Source organism: Globicephala melas, chromosome 12, assembly GCF_963455315.2.
Source record: "Globicephala melas chromosome 12, mGloMel1.2, whole genome shotgun sequence".
NCBI lineage: Eukaryota > Metazoa > Chordata > Mammalia > Artiodactyla > Delphinidae > Globicephala > Globicephala melas.
The window spans coordinates 15,484,384-15,502,161 of record NC_083325.1 but is presented as its reverse complement, the minus strand read 5'-3'; the positions used below and the strand labels follow the sequence as shown (position 1 = coordinate 15,502,161).

At 47.5% G+C, this 17,778-nt stretch overlaps 1 protein-coding gene and 1 pseudogene across 1 annotated transcript in view; one reads left to right on the top strand and one right to left on the bottom strand.

Annotated features, from left to right (window-relative positions):
* TRABD2A (TraB domain containing 2A) overlaps window positions 1-17,778 on the bottom strand; it is a 53,907-nt gene that overhangs the window by 19,982 nt on the left and 16,147 nt on the right. The window contains 3 exon segments of the mRNA XM_030837546.3: window positions 4,254-4,352; window positions 5,315-5,448; window positions 8,852-8,980. Of these exon segments, the coding sequence (XP_030693406.1) occupies window positions 4,254-4,352; window positions 5,315-5,448; window positions 8,852-8,980 (362 nt within the window).
* Window positions 6,724-7,593, top strand: LOC115842523 (small ribosomal subunit protein uS5 pseudogene; annotated as a pseudogene).

Here is a 17,778-nt window from a genome sequence, read left to right as displayed (position 1 = left end):
GGGATGGGGGTGCGGGGAAGCACGGGATACGGAGCAAAAAGCCAGTCGTAATACTGGGTTAGCCTAGAATTCTGGAAATTGAGTGGCTGGCCAACCAAGCATCATTAAGAATGAGAGAGTGTAATGGATCTGAAAGGTGTCATGAAAGGTCATTCTTTTTTTTTTTTTTTTTTTGAAAGGTCATTCTTGTGTCAACTAACAAAGAACAGAATCACAGCAAGTACAGTGCTAACTATTGCTGAAGTTCATTCATTCTTCTTCCATTCATTAATTCAGCCAATAAATTGTTATTGGTGCCTACTGATCCAAGCACTGAAGATACAGTAATGAACAAGAAAGACAAGATCCTTGCCATCCTAGGGTTTTCGTTTTACCTGGAAGTGCGGGAGGTGATGTCAAGAAGAAGAGGGGGGGCTTCCCTGGTGGCGCAGTGGTTGAGGGTCTGCCTGCCGATGCAGGGGACACGGTTTCGTGCCCTGGTCCGGGAGGATCCCACGTACCGCGGAGCGGCTGGGCCCGTGAGCCATGGCCGCTAAGCCTGCACATCCGGAGCCTGTGCTCCGCAATGGGAGAGGCCACAAGGGTGAGAGGCCCGCGTATCGCAAAAAAAAAAATAAGAAGAAGGGGACGAATAGGGGGCTGGTGTATCACAGAAAGACATCACCCTCCCAGAGGCAGTGGCCCAAAATTAAACTTTCACTCTATGATTTCAGGCTTGCTAGAACAGCCCATCCACAAGCAAATCTAAACCCTTCCCAGATTAGCCCCTTGCTGCTTTGCCTTGGCAGGAAGGAGGTCCTTCCGTGTGGCACCCGGCAACTCTGAGGCGGCCATACTACAAATACATGTCTTTTAAGGAAGTGTGAACAGTGAACTGTGCATGTGTCTGAGTTGGTACTAAGTCTTTCTTTTTTTCCTAAAAAACCACAGAAACGCCCTTTTTAACTCTCTAACACAACTTCCTATACTCACCGAGTCTTTTCTTCTAGAGCTGCTACAACTTTCTAACTGTTAACCTTGGAGGCTTCAATCCTGTGCTTATTTATAGCCTAACTACTTGTGAGAGGCCTTAAGCATCTTGCAGACGAAAAGCCAGCACCGGATAAGCCATTGACCACTCTGCCTCAAGTGCCCGCCTAACAGATTTAGCGGAAGGGGCTGGGTTTTCTTGGCTGGAAAGAGCAAGGATCCCAGCCCACGGTGCTCCCCGCAAGATCCTGAGCACCAAACACAGGGCTCGTTATCTGTTCCATGAAACGCATTCAGTGAAAGCCAAAGGAAGGCTCAGAGAAGCACCTAAAGGGACAGTCTGGCCCAGGTATTCCTAGAAGGCAGCCACCCCAACTCCTCCCTCCGTGGCTCAAGACGTGGAGACTTTCTGCAGGGACCTGGGCAAGCCTCTGGTGCAGTTTATGTTTAACGGAGAAAAGCTCTTACTGACACTAACTAGACTCCTGGGAGAAAGACCAGACATGGTTTCCTGAGGAATAAGTCTCTGAGTGAGGCCCTGCCAGGGTTTCCTTGGAGCCTAACACACCCAGTGACTCTGAGCCCTTGTTAGCTACCATCTTCACCACCACACAGCCAAGGAGGTGAGTCTCTGCCTCCTCCAAACAGCAGCGCTTTATCACCTCTGCTGCCCAGACCTCAGCTCAATGTCCACTCCTGGGGCCACCAGAACTCTGTCCAACCAGGGGCAGGTCCCCGGAGGCACTGCTGGAGGTGCCTTCCTTGCCGCAAACCTCTGGTGCAAAGCAAGGGTGGCCACTTGTGTCTGCCCCTGAGTAGAGGAGGTCACCACCCCCAGGTCCCTGCAGAAAGTCTCCAGTCTTGAGGCAGAGGGCAGGGAGGACATGAGGGCTCCACAAAAACAACACACAGCCCCCAACTCACCCCAGCTAAAGCCACTAAGGGCCAGATCCAGCTTCCTCAGAAACCTACAGGGGCCTCTCCAAAGAATTATCAACTGTCGATCGTCCTTATGTAGTTTACTCTCCTTGCTGTTCTTGGCAAAGTCTGGGCCAGTCTAACAAATGTGGGGTTCCAGGATGTGACTCACAGAGAAGCAAATTCCTAAGAAACAACTCTGTTTGGCTAAGTTGACCCCAGAGGCATCTTGTCTCCAGTCAATTCCTTTCTTTGGGGTTTCTGCTAACATTTTCTCACACGTTGCACTGGTTAGCTAGGACTGTCTTAACAAACTGTATAATTTAAACAACAGAAACATATTGTCTCACAGTTCTGGAAGCTGGAAGTCCACAATCAAGGTGTTAGTGGTGTCATGCTCCCTCTGAAGGTGTTACAGGAGGATCTGTTCTAGGCCTCTCTCCTAGCTTCTGGTATTTTCCTGGCTTGGGACAGCATAACTCCAATATTTACATGGCGTTTTCCCTTGTGTGTCTCTCTGTGTCTTAAGTTCCTCTTTTTATGAGGACACAGTCATATTGGATTAGTGCCCACCCCAATGATCTCACCTTAACTTGATCATCTGCAAAGACCCTACTTCCAAATAAGGTCTCGGTCACAGGTCCTGGAGATTAGTATTTCAGTGTGAGAATTTAAGGACACACACACACAAAAAAAGAATTTGAGGACAAAGTCTACTCCTAAGGCATATCAATCTCAGCTCTACTCTCTTTTGAATAGTTAATATGGGGCTTCCCTGGTGGCGCAGTGGTTAAGAATCCACTTGCCAATGCAGGGGACACGGGTTCAAGCCCTGGTCCGGGGAGATCCCACATGCCGCAGAGCAACTGAGCCGGTGCGCCACAACTACTGAGCCTGCGCTCTAGGGCCCACGAGCCACAGAACTACTGAAGCCCGCGTGCCACACCTACTGAAGCCCACATGCCTGGAGCCTGTGCTCTGTAACAAGAGAAGCCACAGCAAGGAGAAGCCCGCACACCGCAACCAAGAGTAGACCCCACTCGCCGCAACTAGAGAAAGACCGCGTGAGGCAACAAAGACCCAATGCAGCCAAAAAATAACTAAATTAAGTAAATAACTTTTTTAAAAGATAGTTAATATGCATATGGTAAAAATTTCAAACAGTACAAAGAAATGAATCTCCCTCCCATTCCTGTTCCCCAATCACCCTCTCTAAAAGTAATCACTGCTGCCAGTGTCTTGAATCTCTTTCCAAGGATAGTCTCTGCATGTAAAAACAGACAGATAGATACACAGACAGACAGATAATAGATAGGTAGGTAGGTAGATAGATAGATAGAAAGAAGCAGAGATATCACCTCCACCTTTTATTGGTTTTGTTTTTGCTCCTTTGGCCTTTAAGCAGTCAAATAAAAACCTTTCCATAAATAAATACTGAAGCTATACATTACAATGTAATGTAAAACAATCAAGGAATAAAAAGCGAAGTCTTGGCAAACAGAGGTAACTTCCATTGTTTCTGAAGTAAATGCAGGCTGAGACTTCCTATCCACAAGGTTAAATCAATGACTAAGGCGAATCATAGAAAAGGAAAAGGGAAATTTCTGACAGCAAGAAGGGACAAAATGAAGGTTTCCTAGGCCTTTCCAGTGAGAAAGCAGGTTGGATACAGAAGCCCCTTGGAGGCATCCCAGAGGTGACCCCACTGCCCCTAATCCAACGATGTCCTGGGACCTCTGCTCTGGGCTCAGGCTGAGTCAGGCAGATCCCAGGGAGAAATCCCGGCAGAAGTTTACAGTTGAAGATTTCATACAGTCCTACAAGGATTCAGGTTCCTTTCTCCAAGATCTCAGAGGAGCCTCCCCTTCCAAACACGCAGATGGTTTGGTTTTCTCAGAAACCTCCCAAGCCAACTTTTTTCCAAAACACAGATTATAACTCATTATCCATCACATCATCATGGACCTAAATCTCAGCAGGCCTCATGCACCGCTCTGCAGCTCGTTCATCTCCATTCCTCCAGGCATCAGTCCACACGGTGCATCCAGGGCTGCTCCACGCTTCCTAACAGCTGCACATAAACCAGGACAAGCACGTGCACTAGCCCCCTTGGAGGCGCCGCTTCTGTAATGACAGCTCTGCTAGTGTCAAGCACCGCCTACATTCCCCCCCCCCCCCCCCGCAGGTGACTCCGACATGCAGGCGGGGCTGGGAGCGATTGACTGAATTCTGTCAGGGTCAGAGCTCTAAGAACCTCAAGAGATGAATACCGACTACATTCAACTCTTTCAAATATGAAATGTCTTCCGAGAGCTGCAGTGAGTTACTGGCTGAGTCCTCCGACCCTGACTGACAATTCTCCTCACCATAGTTTGCAGAGTCTGACTCATATCCTCACAAGGAAGGATGTGGGCTATCAGGGTGTTGGCGGATGGGGCCAGCATGCTCCTGAAACAGTACCGTTTCTACGGTTTTTCCACACAAACATAAGCCGTTCTGCGGACTCAACTAACTAGAAACCTCCACTTAAAACATTATTTCAAAAGAAATCCACATTCTGCCTTCTCCAGTCCAGCTTTGGGAATGCACCAGGAAGCTCCAAGAATTCCTCTCTAGGGCTTCCCTGGTGGCGCAGTGGTTGAGAGTCCGCCTGCCGATGCAGGGGACGCGGGTTCGTGCCCCGGTCCGGGAAGATCCCACATGCCGCGGAGTGGCTGGGCCCGTGAGCCGTGGCCGCTGAGCCTGCGCGTCCGGAGCCTGTGCTCAGCAACAGGAAGAGTGAGAGGCCCGCGTACCGCAAAAAAAAAAAAAAAGAATTCCTCTCTAATGCCTCCTATATGGTTGCCATCCTGCCAAGCTACTGTGCTGACATAGCAACAACCAATTCTCTTAAAGAAAAACTGCTGGGTAACAGACACCTTCACACAGGTCCTTGTCACTCACTGTCAATCTGTTAACAGCACCTGAGGGCAAAGCAAGATGCATTAGAGAAGAGAGGATGAGAGGTGGAGGTGGTGGAATATTAGAACTCTGAGCGCCTGGAGGGGACAACAAAGAGATCAGCAGAATGTATTTACAATAATAGTAATAGCAATAATGATAATAATAGCAGCAGCAATCCCTCCCCCACGCTGCAGTCAGCCGTCCTCCGGGAGGTGGAACTGCATTTGGGGAGGAAGATGAGGCCCCTGCCCTGAGGCATGGCTGTTGGCAGGGCAACAGGACAAAAGGGTCTGTGATGGCAACAGGTCACAGAGGGCAGTAAAGGATAACCACAAACACTCAGTGGGAGCTCAGGCCCAGGTGAAGACCCCAGAGAGAAACCATCACAGTCACTTCCTCACCCCAGAACTATAGTTTGGTCTTCCACATCCAAAAAAAAAAAAAAAAAGGTGACGCCAAGAGCCTCTAAGACCTTAGAGCAAACCAGGCTACTTCCCTTGAAACCTGTAAAGATTTCTGTCCTCAACATGCAGATAGCAGCTTTGCCTAAAGCTTTGCCACCAGCCATTCTTGCTGGCTTCAGGGTGTCCCCCTTGGGCTCATAGGAGGACTTCTGACCTGTTGGGAAAAACCCATTTACCTCTTGAGGGCACCAGGGGAGGGTCCCAGCGGCATCCAGGCCATCCCAGCTGGGGATACAGTAGATAGGCCTGTGTCTACAGCAGAGGACAGGCAGAGCCCAGTGCAATCCTCTGCAAGGAGATGGGCTCAGAGTGCTTCTGAATGGGTCCTGCAAAACCTTTGTTGTTCTCCAAGCCTCACCTAGAAAATGCATTGTATTTGGAAGGACTCACAGAAGCCACCAGTGGGGGATCTGCCTCCTTGGAGAGGTTCCCAGTGGTCTCCAGAGTGTGCCAAGCTCTACTTTTTGAACCCCTATTACCCCAAGTCATGTGCTCTGCTCTATCGTGAGACATTTTTAACTATTAGAAAGTCCTTCCTTCTTTTTGAGCTCCCTGTCTCGCCATGATTGCCATGTACTCATTTTTGTATGTATCAATACAGTGTGTGCTTCCACACATGCATAATTTGTGAGCAGCCATGAAAAGAGAAAAAGTACATGTCCCACTTCTAGGAATCACACCTATGGAAATACAAGCACAAGTGTGTAATAAATATGATAGTGTCGCCAGTGAATTTAAGGTTCTTTCTTCATCGTGAAAGAATTTGAAGATGAAGTGATAGGTAAGAATCAGACTTATTTAGAGAGAAATACACTCCACAGACAGAGTGTGGGTCACTGAAAGGCAAGAAGCAAGAGGCCTCGAAATATGGGGTGGTTAGTTTTTATGGGCTGGGTAATTTCATAGGCTAATGAGTGGGAGGATTATTCCAACTATTTGGGGGAAGGGGCGGGGATTTCCAGGAATTGGGCCACGGCCCACTTTTCAGCCTTTTATGATGGGCCTCAAAACTGTCATGGCGCCGATGGGTGTGTCATTAGCATATGCTAATATATTATAATGAGGCTCAAGGTCCACTGGAAGTCAAGTCTTCCGCCATCTTGGACCCAGTTGGTTCTCACTAGTTTTCATCATGTCCTATGGCTATGTCATTCTTTTAAAGGTTGTGCCCTGCCCCTCTCCCTCCTGTTTCATTAGTGCACAAGGATGTTCCCTGGGGAACTGTAACAGAGCTCTCTCTGACACTGGGACTGTTCAATCAAAATTGGAATGACCCAAGAGGGAGAAGATATGGAGATATATGTATATGTATAGCTGATTCACTTTGTTATAGAGCAGAAACTAACACCCTACTGTAAAGCAATTATACTCCAATAAAGATGTTAAAAAAAAAAATTGGAATGACCCTTCTTCTTCGTAAAAACACCAAATGGCGTATGACGCCGGTGCTGGGAGAGGGCCCAGAGGCCCCTGGGGGCCCTGGAATGGGAAGCCCCGGTGACTTCCGCAGAAGCTTTGGCAGCGGCGTCCGGGGTCAGGGTCACAGCCAGGGTCGGGGCCTCAGAGCACACGGAGGCAAGACTGAGAAGCAGGAGTGGCTCCCCGTCACCAAGCTGGGCCGCCTGGTTAAGGACCTGAAGATCAAGTCCCTGGAGGAGAGCTGTCTCTTCCCTCTGCCCATCAAGGAATCTGAGATCACTGACTTTTTCCTAGGTACATCCCTCAAGCAGGAGGTTTTCAAGATTATGCCTGTGCAAAAGCAGACCCGTGCTGGCCAGCAGACCAGGTTCAAGGCATTTGTCACCATTGGGGATTACAATGGACATGTCGGTTTGGGTGTCAAGAGCTCTAAGCAGATAGCCACTGCCTTCCATGGGGCCACCATTCTGGCCAAGCTCTCCATCATGGCCGTGTGCCGAGGCTACTGGGGAAACAAATCAGCAAGTCCCATACTGTAACTTGCAAGGTGACTGGCCGCCGTGGCTCTGTGCTCACGTGCCTTATCCCTGGCCCCAGGGGTACTGGCATCGTCTCAGCCCCTGTGCCCAAGATACTACTGATGATCGCTGCAACTGACGACTGCTACACCTCTGCCAGGGGCTGCACTGCCACCCTGGGCAACTTTGCCAAGGCCACTTTTGATGCCATTTCCAAGACCTACAGTTATCTCACTCCTGATCTCTGGAAAGAGACAGTGTTCACCAACTCTCCGTATCAGGAATTCACTGACCATCTTGCAAAGATCCACACCAGAGTTTCCGTGCAGAGGACTCAGGCTCCAGCTGTAGTCACCACATAGTTTTATATGAGAAAAATAAAGTGAATGAAGCCGTAAAAAAAAATTGGAAAGACCGCATAGAGAGGATTCTTGCCCCCAACAGAGCAGGAGATTGGATGTGATGACCTCAGATGGTCATCTACTTATAAGTCCTTGAGTTTCTCCATCTCAGGAAGCGAGGGAAGCAGACGCCCTGGTCTCACTTTCTGTCCTCTCTGCCTCCCTTGTTTCTCCCCCCTCAGCACAGGCCATGAGGCTCCATGGAGCTTTCCATGTCTGTTAATTAATGGCCCTCACCCAGATCACTGTGTCGGGTCAATTTCCACCACTGGGGAAAAAAACTCCACAAAACCATCCTCTTATTTCAGACTTTTTTCTCCGGCTAGGTGTTCCAGAAGTGCCAAATCACTGTGCTCCCTCCTCCCCCAACCCTCTACCCAAACCACAGCCCCTGAAGAGACAGCCCTACATGGGATGTGATTCTGCCTGTCCCCTCCCTCCCCAGGCCATGCCAGTTACACCTGGGTGGACATCTGACTCAATGGTATAGCACTGGGTGAACCACGAGATTTACACCCAAAGAGTACATCTACCCCACAGAATAGACAAAAAATCATCCACAAGCCGAAAATACTCATCTCCAGGCCAAAAAGCAATTGTTTTGTTTCAAGTCTCTTAATCTGCATTGGTTGAGATTGTATGAGGGGTTAAGAGACAGCAAGAAAGGAAGAACTAGTGGAAATTATTGCAATTATGATAAAACTCCAATTAGCATGAAGTTTCTAACAGTGCAAAGACTTAAAGGGACTTACTTTTCCCCTTCGAAAACACAGCTAGATAGACAGATTTCTCCTTTCACTTCAGTGTTTGTCTTTTATTATACTGTCTTTTAGAAAAAACATGATCAGTCCACCCAAAACCATGTCTTGTCAGCTGAATTCACTCTTCCCCTTCCCTCCAATGACACACACTCACCCCATCTGCACTGTCTTCTGAAAAGTTGTGTTCACTGGAAGAAGTAACAAGCTTATTACCTGACAGTTTAATTCAGTGTTCAAATGCCACCCTTCCTTCCCCACTCTCCCCGCCATGTCTCCCTTTCCACTCTCCCCTTGCCTCCCCACATCCCCTCTTCTCTCTCCCTTTCTTTCTAGGCTTGTGGAAAGAATCCATTAAGCTCTCTGTCCAACACGTGCAGCAGACTTCTTTCTCTTTCCCGAGACTTCTTCAGCTGTGGGGAGACCCAGGTCCCAGTTGGGACATTGTTGCGGGAGCCCACAGGCTGAAGGGGCGGGCGAGGGGGCTGGGGTCCGGCAGATGCCTTTTTTGTCGAAGATAAAGGCCTCCCACTCCCTTCGAGCCTCTCCACTTTCCAGCACTTTCACCGCCCTCCGATCAAAGGGCTGCTCTGAATATGAAAGGCACCGCCCATTATGCGGCTCCCGTCAGCCCCACCTCACCCCGCCCCCAGCCGCCCAGCTCTCAAACAAAGCCCCTGGCATCTGTCCAGGCGCAGCCCTCACCTTCTGGGGCGTTGGGTTGTTGCGTCTTCTTTTTTTCTTAGTTCACTTTTGAGAGCCATTCGGTCCCTTGAAGTATAGTTGGGGAGCAGAGGGGAAGATCTCTCTCATCCTCAGAACATTCCGCCCGCATAATTTTTCAAGACACCTTGAGGATTTCCGGTCCTTGCCTCTCCCACCTCACCTGGGTATCCACGCAGTCAGGACGTCCCCCTCAAGCTCATTTATTTCCCCCTTTCCCAGCCACACTTAAAAATCGCTTTTCCAGGGGCTTCCCTGGTGGCGCAGTGGTTGAGAGTCCGCCTGACGATGCAGGGGGCGCGGGTTCGTGCCCCGGTCCGGGAAGATCCCACATGCCGCGGGGCGGCTGGGCCCGTGAGCCATGGCCGCTGAGCCTGTGCATCCGGAGCCTGTGCTCCGCAACGGGAGAGGCCACAACAGTGAGAGGCCCGTGTACTGAAAAAAAAAAAAAAATCTTTTCTCCTTCTTTACCTGAAAGGGGACTATGCCCTTGGAAGATTCTAGACCGAACCCTCATGGCAAGACGACGGAGAAAATCCTGCTCCTTTTCTGTCATGTTAATAGATGGTGCCAGACTTAGGAACTAAAGCTTCCACACACATCTCTGAACATGAGGTCTGCTTTTCAGGGGGAGAAAGATGCTTCTCAAAACTTGGACCTGAGTTCTTCTCAGACAAAGGATTCAAGCATAAGGACCAGAGAAACTGATTTTCAGGGATGTTCCGACCTGAAGAAGTGTCGTTTGGTAAATGATGACAATTCCGGAATACCAGGTGAGGACAGGGAGGGAACCTGGAAGAACGCACCAGGCAGACTGGGCCTCTTCTTCTGCAATCCCTGCCACCGCCTTCCTGCACACCCTCCAAGCCCTCTCCTCCCTTGGTCAGGTTCCCCGACCACCCACCCCTTCCACCCAGCCCATATCCTGCCCTGACTTCATGGCTGACTGAGCACATCTGTCTCCTGTTATGGATGTGGACTGAACTGTGCCCCCCCACACCCCCAATTCATAGGCTGAAGCTCTAACACTCACTATGACTGTATTTGGAGATGATAATTAAGGTTAAATGAGGTTGGGCTTACCTGGTGGCGCAGTGGATAAGAATCTGCCTGCCAACACAGGGGACACAGTTTCGATCCCTGGTCCGGGAAGATCCCACATGCCGCGGAGCAACTAAGCTTGTGTGCCACACTACTGAGCCTGCGCTCTAGAGCCCGTGAGCCACAACTACTGAGCCCACGTGCCACAACTACTGAAGCCCACGTGCCTAGAGCCCGTGCTCCACAACAAGAGAAGCCACTGCAATAAGAAGCCCGCGCACCACAACAAAGAGCAGCCCCCGCTCGCCGCAACTAGAGAAAGCCCACACGCATCAATGAAGACCCAACGCAGCCAAAAATAAATAAATAAATAAATAAAAATTAAAAATATATATATATATATGTGGTCTTTAAAAAAAAAAGAAAGGTTAAATGAGGTCATTTGGGTGGGGCCCTGATCCAATAGGATTGGTGACCTCTCTCTCTCTCTGTGCAGAGAAAAGGCCATGTGAGGAACCAGCAAGAAGGCAGCCATCTGCAAACTGAGGAGAGAGGCCTCATCAGAAACCAACCAGCCAGCACTTTGATTTTGTATTGTGAACCTCCAGCACTGTGAGGAAATCAGTTTCTGTTGTTTAAACCACACAGTCTATAGTAGCCTGTGATGGCAGCCCAAGCAGACTAGCACACCTCCTTTCCCCAAATCCCACACCATGCTGGGGTAATGATAAGAATTAACACCAATCTCTCCATCTCTAAGGCCCAGTGAAAGTTACAACCTCTGCTAAGTGCTTCAGGACTGTCTCAGTCCCTTCCTAGAAATTTCCATTCTTTTCATTTCTACTGCCCTGAAAGGTAATTTTCCTTTAAATTGTTAAAAGGAAAACAAAATAAACAAGACCAACAAGACAGACAAGCCCCAGGAGCAATAAGCTATGAAGAATGATATGAAGAACGAAATGAAAAGCACAATAAAGCTAACTTCACACACTTAACCACATCTGGACCGGCTATTGGGCCTACTTAGGCATATGTGGTAAGCAGCTCACAAAATGGCTACACACTGTATTTGCTTCTGCCATAAAGAATGTCGCTCGCCATCTGGCTCTACAAGGATTGAGTCACTTGCCACTGCAGTCACTGACCTTCAACACATCCTGAAAGGAGTTCCAGGTGGAGATCAGAAATGAGGTACCCTGTGCTCTGGGAAAACTGGCAGAACAGGGTTTCAGACAGATATTTTTAGGAGAAATGTTTTATGAACCTGGATTCTAGCATCTTCCCATACTTAGAAAAGCGCTAAAATCATTAACAGAGACACCTGTTCCTTGTGACTAGCATCAACCTTCTTACCAAGATGTGTGCCTGGTTGCACGTACCCCCTTCGTCAAATCACTTATAGACTGACTGCCCCACTTACCTCTTGGAAGCAGTTCCTCAGAGTTATGTGAGAGGCTGCCTCCTGGGCTATAGTTCTAGTAATTCCCCAAATAAAACTGAAACACGTCTCTCACAAGTGTTTTTATTTCAGTCAACAGCTTTAACCACCACAAAGGGACCCAGAGCAGACTTCTCTCCTTCACCTGAACTCTATAAGGATCCAGAGCCTTGGTACCAGCAGGGTCCTTTGTGCCCATCCACCTCCTCAGCAGGTCCAAACGAATTTAAGTAAGCCTCCCCTGGTTCTTGGATCTCCTGAGAACTGGTTGATGATCCTGAGCTCTATTTGGTGATATATAACAAGTACCTAGCCCACCAGTTGAAAGACACTGGGAAAAAAGGTGGCCTCCCCCCAGCTGAAAGATACTGGGGGAGCCCAGCTGAAAGACACTGGGATTTGCTCAGTTGAAAGACACTGGGCAGTCTGGACTGGGTGACTAGGTGGGCAGGCCTAAAGTCGTTCCTAAACAAGGGGCATCAGAAATCCAGCCTCCAGCGAACACTCCAGCCAGGTGTATGTACTTAACGAAACTTATACTTACAAGTTAGTTATTTAATTGGGTATTAAAGGAAATATCACACTGAAAATGGCCCAAATGTGGCTCTTTTCTTGCATACGCAGTTAACTTAGAGAAAGCTAGCTTGATAAAACATCTGTTCAGAATTCTGACCCTAAGGGAACAAGTCCTTCTAGGAAAAATTTGTATTTCTTTCCCTGTGCACAGGAATTCTTATCTTATCAGACCATCTCCAATTCCTGAGACTGAGAAAAGGAAAAAACGCTGTATGTCACAGCATAGCCAAGTTTCCTTGCCCATTGCATTGTAATCAGGTGTTTAAACTATGCCTTTCAAAGAATTTTCTCATTTATAGACAGTTATTGTTTTACTTTGGTGCTTTTGCAAAAAATCCTTCATCTTCAAGAAGATTCATAGAAAGAACTTTCTGACAAGAACAGATTTCTGATAAATTTTGGATCGTACCACTGAACTGAGTAAGAAATTAAAGAATCCTAATGGAAAGCCTGACGGCTTCATAAAACTGTTAGCAAAAAAGATCAGTTACATAGGAATGAGTGAACTGGTGAATATCGTCATAATTTTTATAGTTTTTGTCTGAAATATTACTGACTTTTAATCTGTGTTTTCCAGATATAAGGAAACCTTTCCCCTCAAGCTAATTATGACTTACAGCCACATGGTAAATTATACCTTTGTAAGCAGAATTGAAACATTTATCTTTTCTCTCTACCTGATCCCTCCAGAAATTGGGAAACTTATGTTCCCAGCAGCCTTATCAGATGAATAAGAAAGGTCACCTCCTGACAGGTGCAGGAATCGCAAGATATTCTGGGGACCTCAGGAACACAGGAATTCACCCAAATCACAGGCAGAATCTTTGGCAAGCCCTAGGTGTGGCTTTCCTGGTCTTGGGAGGCCTTTTAGAAACTCAATCTGGGGGTTTCCCTGGTGGCGCAGTGGTTGAGAGTCCGCCTGCCGATGCAGGGGACGCGGGTTCGTGCCCCGGTCTGGGAAGGTCCCGCATGCCGCGGAGCGGCTGGGCCCGTGAGCCATGGCCGCTGAGCCCGCGCGTCCGGAGCCTGTGCTCCGCGACGGGAGAAGCCACAGCAGTGAGAGGCCCGCATACAGCAAAAAAAAAAAAAAACCTCAACCTGAGGTTCCTTATGAAAAGCTCCAGCCCAGCCAGTTTAAAAGAGCCTATGTGATCCATTAACCAGCCTTATTTTGCAAACAAATTAATCTTAATTTGGCTGTATGTGGTAGAGATTAGGGTAATTTTAGAGAGAAAAAGATTATGTTTCAGTGAATGGTAAATGATAGTTTTGTTCACTGAGGTCTGTATTTACTGCCTCTACTCACTTCCCAGAGAGTTCCTTGTGGTTATATTACATGACTGTTACGTTTAAATGAATTATTAAAAGGACATTCCAAGTTTGTTTCTGAAGCTTATCTCAGTATTCTATCCTTGGAGGAAGACCAGGTGCCCCATGAGCTGCAACCAGGAGATTGTACATACAGGAAAAGGCATCATTTAAAGAACTATCTCCAACCTAGATGGAAGGACCCTTATCGGGTACTCTTAACTAGCTCATGCGAAGTGAAACTGAAGGGAATTGACTCTTGGATTCATATTTCCCACTTAGGAAGGGCCCCTGCACTGGACTGGTCTATTGAGAGGACTGCTGACCTCAAAATCACCTTAAAACAATGTTCAAACAGAGGAGAAAACTATACCCACAGCAGGACAAGAAGATAACATCAGAAGTAGACAGCTATCTCAAGATGCCAGACCTGACCCACATGACTATTTACAGTGTTTTCTTAATTTCTTGGACTTTTGCATAAATCAGTGTTTTTCTATCATGGTCACAAATCCCAGGCAGATTTTAAAAATTAATACAAGTGTTGGGTTTATGGTCAAGTACCTACATCCAGTACTTTGGGGTTACCTTGGTGGATTTTTCTTCTCTAAGGCTCTAACTGGATGGCCCTTAGGAAATTTATTCTAGAAGAAAGACAGGCTGTAGGTCCGTTCGGGCCATTATTGACATCACTCGATGGGAATCATACTTGTTCTGACCGTGACCATAAATATGAATTTTCTTTAAAAGTTACTCAAGCCCAATCAGAGCAATGAGCTAAATTTCAGTCAAAGAATAGAACCTCCTTCAGTTATGGGATGGATTTATATGGCTAACACCAGGCTGTGATCATTTAAGTTGAAAAGTCCCCTTATGTTGGGAACAATTAAACCATCCAAGGCTAATCAAACTAATAACACTAGGAAATTGGGCTGGTGCTGGTGTGGAACAGACTGGGCAGGCAACTGGGAATATAGTAGCCTGCACCGAATGGAAATTCTTGGCTTAAATTCTTACTTTTGGTCCTATTAATGCTACTAGCTATATTACTTATATTCTACCTATTTTACAAGATCGTTGTTTCTTGCATTACAAAATGTGTTACTGAGACTCCCATAAAAGCGATGACTAGGCAACTTGAAACAATTGACCCAATATATAGCTCTATTTGAGATCAATGATTATAATAGTGTAACTATAGATATGGAAGGAAGCAACAAGAGGGAATCTTTCCTGGACCATCACGGACTAGTAAGACAGGTGGTCCAGAGACTTTTCGCTACTGTTAACAGGGCCTAGTCCAGTAATAGCACATTGAATGGCCTACCAGCAAAATCCCGGCCTGGCCTAGGAATGAGCATTCCTAGCACTGTGGTACAAAATAGTCAGGAAATGCCTTCCAAACCTACATTAAACTTATGATCATGAGGGGGCACTGCCAAGTAAACAATGTCACTAGCCATCTGGCTGTACCAGGATTGAGTCATTAGCCACTGCAATTGTTGACCTTTAACATAGCCTGACCTCAAGGAAGAGATCAGGAACGAGGCACTCTGTGCTCTGGGAAAACTGGCAGAACAGGCCTTCAGACAGATATTTTTAGGAGAAAATTTTTGCAAACCTGGATTCTTGCATCCTAGCAGCAGCCTTCTTACCAAAATGTGTGTTTGGTCCAATGTACCGCCATCGTCAAAATCACATCTATACTGACTGCTCCCCGTTCCTCTTGGGAGCAGTTCCTCAGAGCTGTCAGAGAGGCTGCCTCCCAAGCTATAGTCCTCAGGAAGTCCCCAAATAAAACTGAAACTCACAGCTCTCACGTTGTGTGTGTCTACTCCAGCCAACACTTCTAGAGTCCAACCTGCCTCTGGCCTTTCTCTTACTTTGCATTTTCTCCAGTATCAGCAATCATGGTAGGTTTTCCTTTACACAACGACCTAGATGATGCTCACGATCAAGTCCGCACAGAGAACAACTCTAAATGGCAGCTATCCCCCTCCCCAAGCTGTCTCACTCCCCAGACCCCACGTGTCTCACTCCTGATGGCCCAGAGTCCAGGGCTAACACAACTGAAGCTGTCAGCCAAGAGGCTAACTACCTCTGACACCCCTGCAGAAGTGACCCGTGTCTTGGCCCCATCCAGCCCACACTCAGCTACCAGGTGAAATGTCCTGCAACTCTGCTCTTTATGCTCTCACTTCCCCTGGAAAACACCAGTGTTGCCCCCCTGCCCTCAGAGCATGCAGTGATGTCCCTACCTCACACTCGTTCTCCAGCCTCATCACACCTCACCCCTGCACAGCCCAGCCCACCCCCATTCGGCCAGCGCAGCGTGCTTTAGGCCAGGCTCGCCTACACTGCTGGCCCAGCTGAAATATCTCCCCCTGTTTCCTCTGCCTGTGTAAATCCTAGCTTTTCCTTGAAAATCAGCTCAAATGCTAATATGCTTATTAAAGTAAGCTGGATAGCAATTAGAAAGTAATACTGTTGTACCTTTCCCCCATCGATCACATTCTTTAGCAGTCACGTCACCACAGTGGCTGCAGAAAGTGGGCCTCCTCCAGCAGAGGCCACATCGAGAGCCCACCCCACCTGCAGTGGGTCACTTCAACTACCAGCAGCAGAAGGCCTGGAAGGCACCTTCATTTTCAGGCTCTTCAGTCTACATGGTGCTCTCGAGGTTCAGGGCTGGTTTGGAGAGAAGCTATAAAACTGTGCCACAGAACTGGAAACCACTCCTAGAAAGGAAGGGAAGGCCTCCCTAGGGCACCCCACAGCCTATGAGCACACACCTCACGGCCCCCATGAGGTGCGTCCAACTTGCACTGCTGCTGGCCCTGGAGCCACCCACCAGGAAGCTGGGAGAGGCACCCTGCCATTACTGTGCAACCAGCCTCCCTGCCCTGGTGGCAGGAAAGAAGTTACTCTGGGAGGATTAACAGGGGAAGAAGTCAGGGAAAAGACAGAAACAAATCAGCAGAGTCAATGCTGCGGTTTTGGTTGTTTAAGACAGCGTGGTCGGACAGAGTGATGAGAAAACAACGATCTTCAGAAAGTACCTTCCAATTAGGAAATATCACCCGTGCAAGGCACTGTGCTAGACTCATTTAAAAAAAAAAAGAAAAAAGTTAAATCAAGAACCTTGCTCTCTAGGAGTTTCCATGCTAGTTTGGGAGCTGAAATAAACAAACACATGGAAAGTTAGACACCAATCTAAGAATTAAATAAACATAAAAAGCCACTACAAGGCAGCAAAAGAACAACTGCCCAGTGGGGATATGGCAACAGATGCTCTTAATTGAGGAGAAAAAGGAATCTTTGGCAACCTGAGGTAACACTCAGAGGCAATACAAGGACAGGGACCAGAATGGTGACCAAGAATAGAGACCAATGGTTCTCAAACTTGAGTGTGCATCGAATCACCTGGAAGGACTGGTTAGACCAAACATTGCCAAGTCCCACCCCACAGCTTCTAATTCAGGAAGTCTGGAGTGTGGCCCAAAATTGTGCGTTCCTAACAATTCCAAGGTGACACTGATGCGGCCGGCCCAGCACACACTTTGAGAACATTCCGCCTCAGAAGTAGGAAGTGGGGGCCCTAATGACTGATCCAGCTCACAGCTAAATCTTATTAGTACTACACAATGGGCTCACTTTGTTTTAGGTACTTACCAACATTTAAAAACCAGGGCATTTCCCAGAAAAACCCAGACTTCTGACTTCTCTTTTTAAAAAAATAGAAAAGTCTGGCAACTGGATGAAGGTGGTCAAAAAGAACAAACTTCCAGTTATAAGATAAATAAGTACTTAGAGATGTAACAGGCAACATGACGACTGCAGTGAACATTTCTGTGTGCTATCGATGAAAGTTTGTAAGAGAGTCAATCCTAAGAATTCTCATCACAAGGGAAAAAAACATTTTTTTCTTTGTCCTTTTTTTTGGTTATCTATAGGAGATGATGGATGTTAACTAAACTTATCGTGGTAATCATTTCACAATCTAGCATTATACTGTACCTTAAACTTACATGGTGGTATATGTCAATTATATCTCACTAAAACGAGAAAAAAGAATAAATTATATAATATACTTCCAAATTATGAATTTTAAAAATGGGAAGGTCTGGCCACACTGGGTGCCCATTTCTACGTGGCCAGCAATCGACTAGGACCAAGCAGCCACTGTCCTCTTCACTTGGCATATTCACCCCACAAATGCCACAATTCATGTCACTCCCCACTCCCAACACAGGCCAGTTTCATGCATGCGTGTTGCCTACCCAGCCCCTGCAATCCATGATC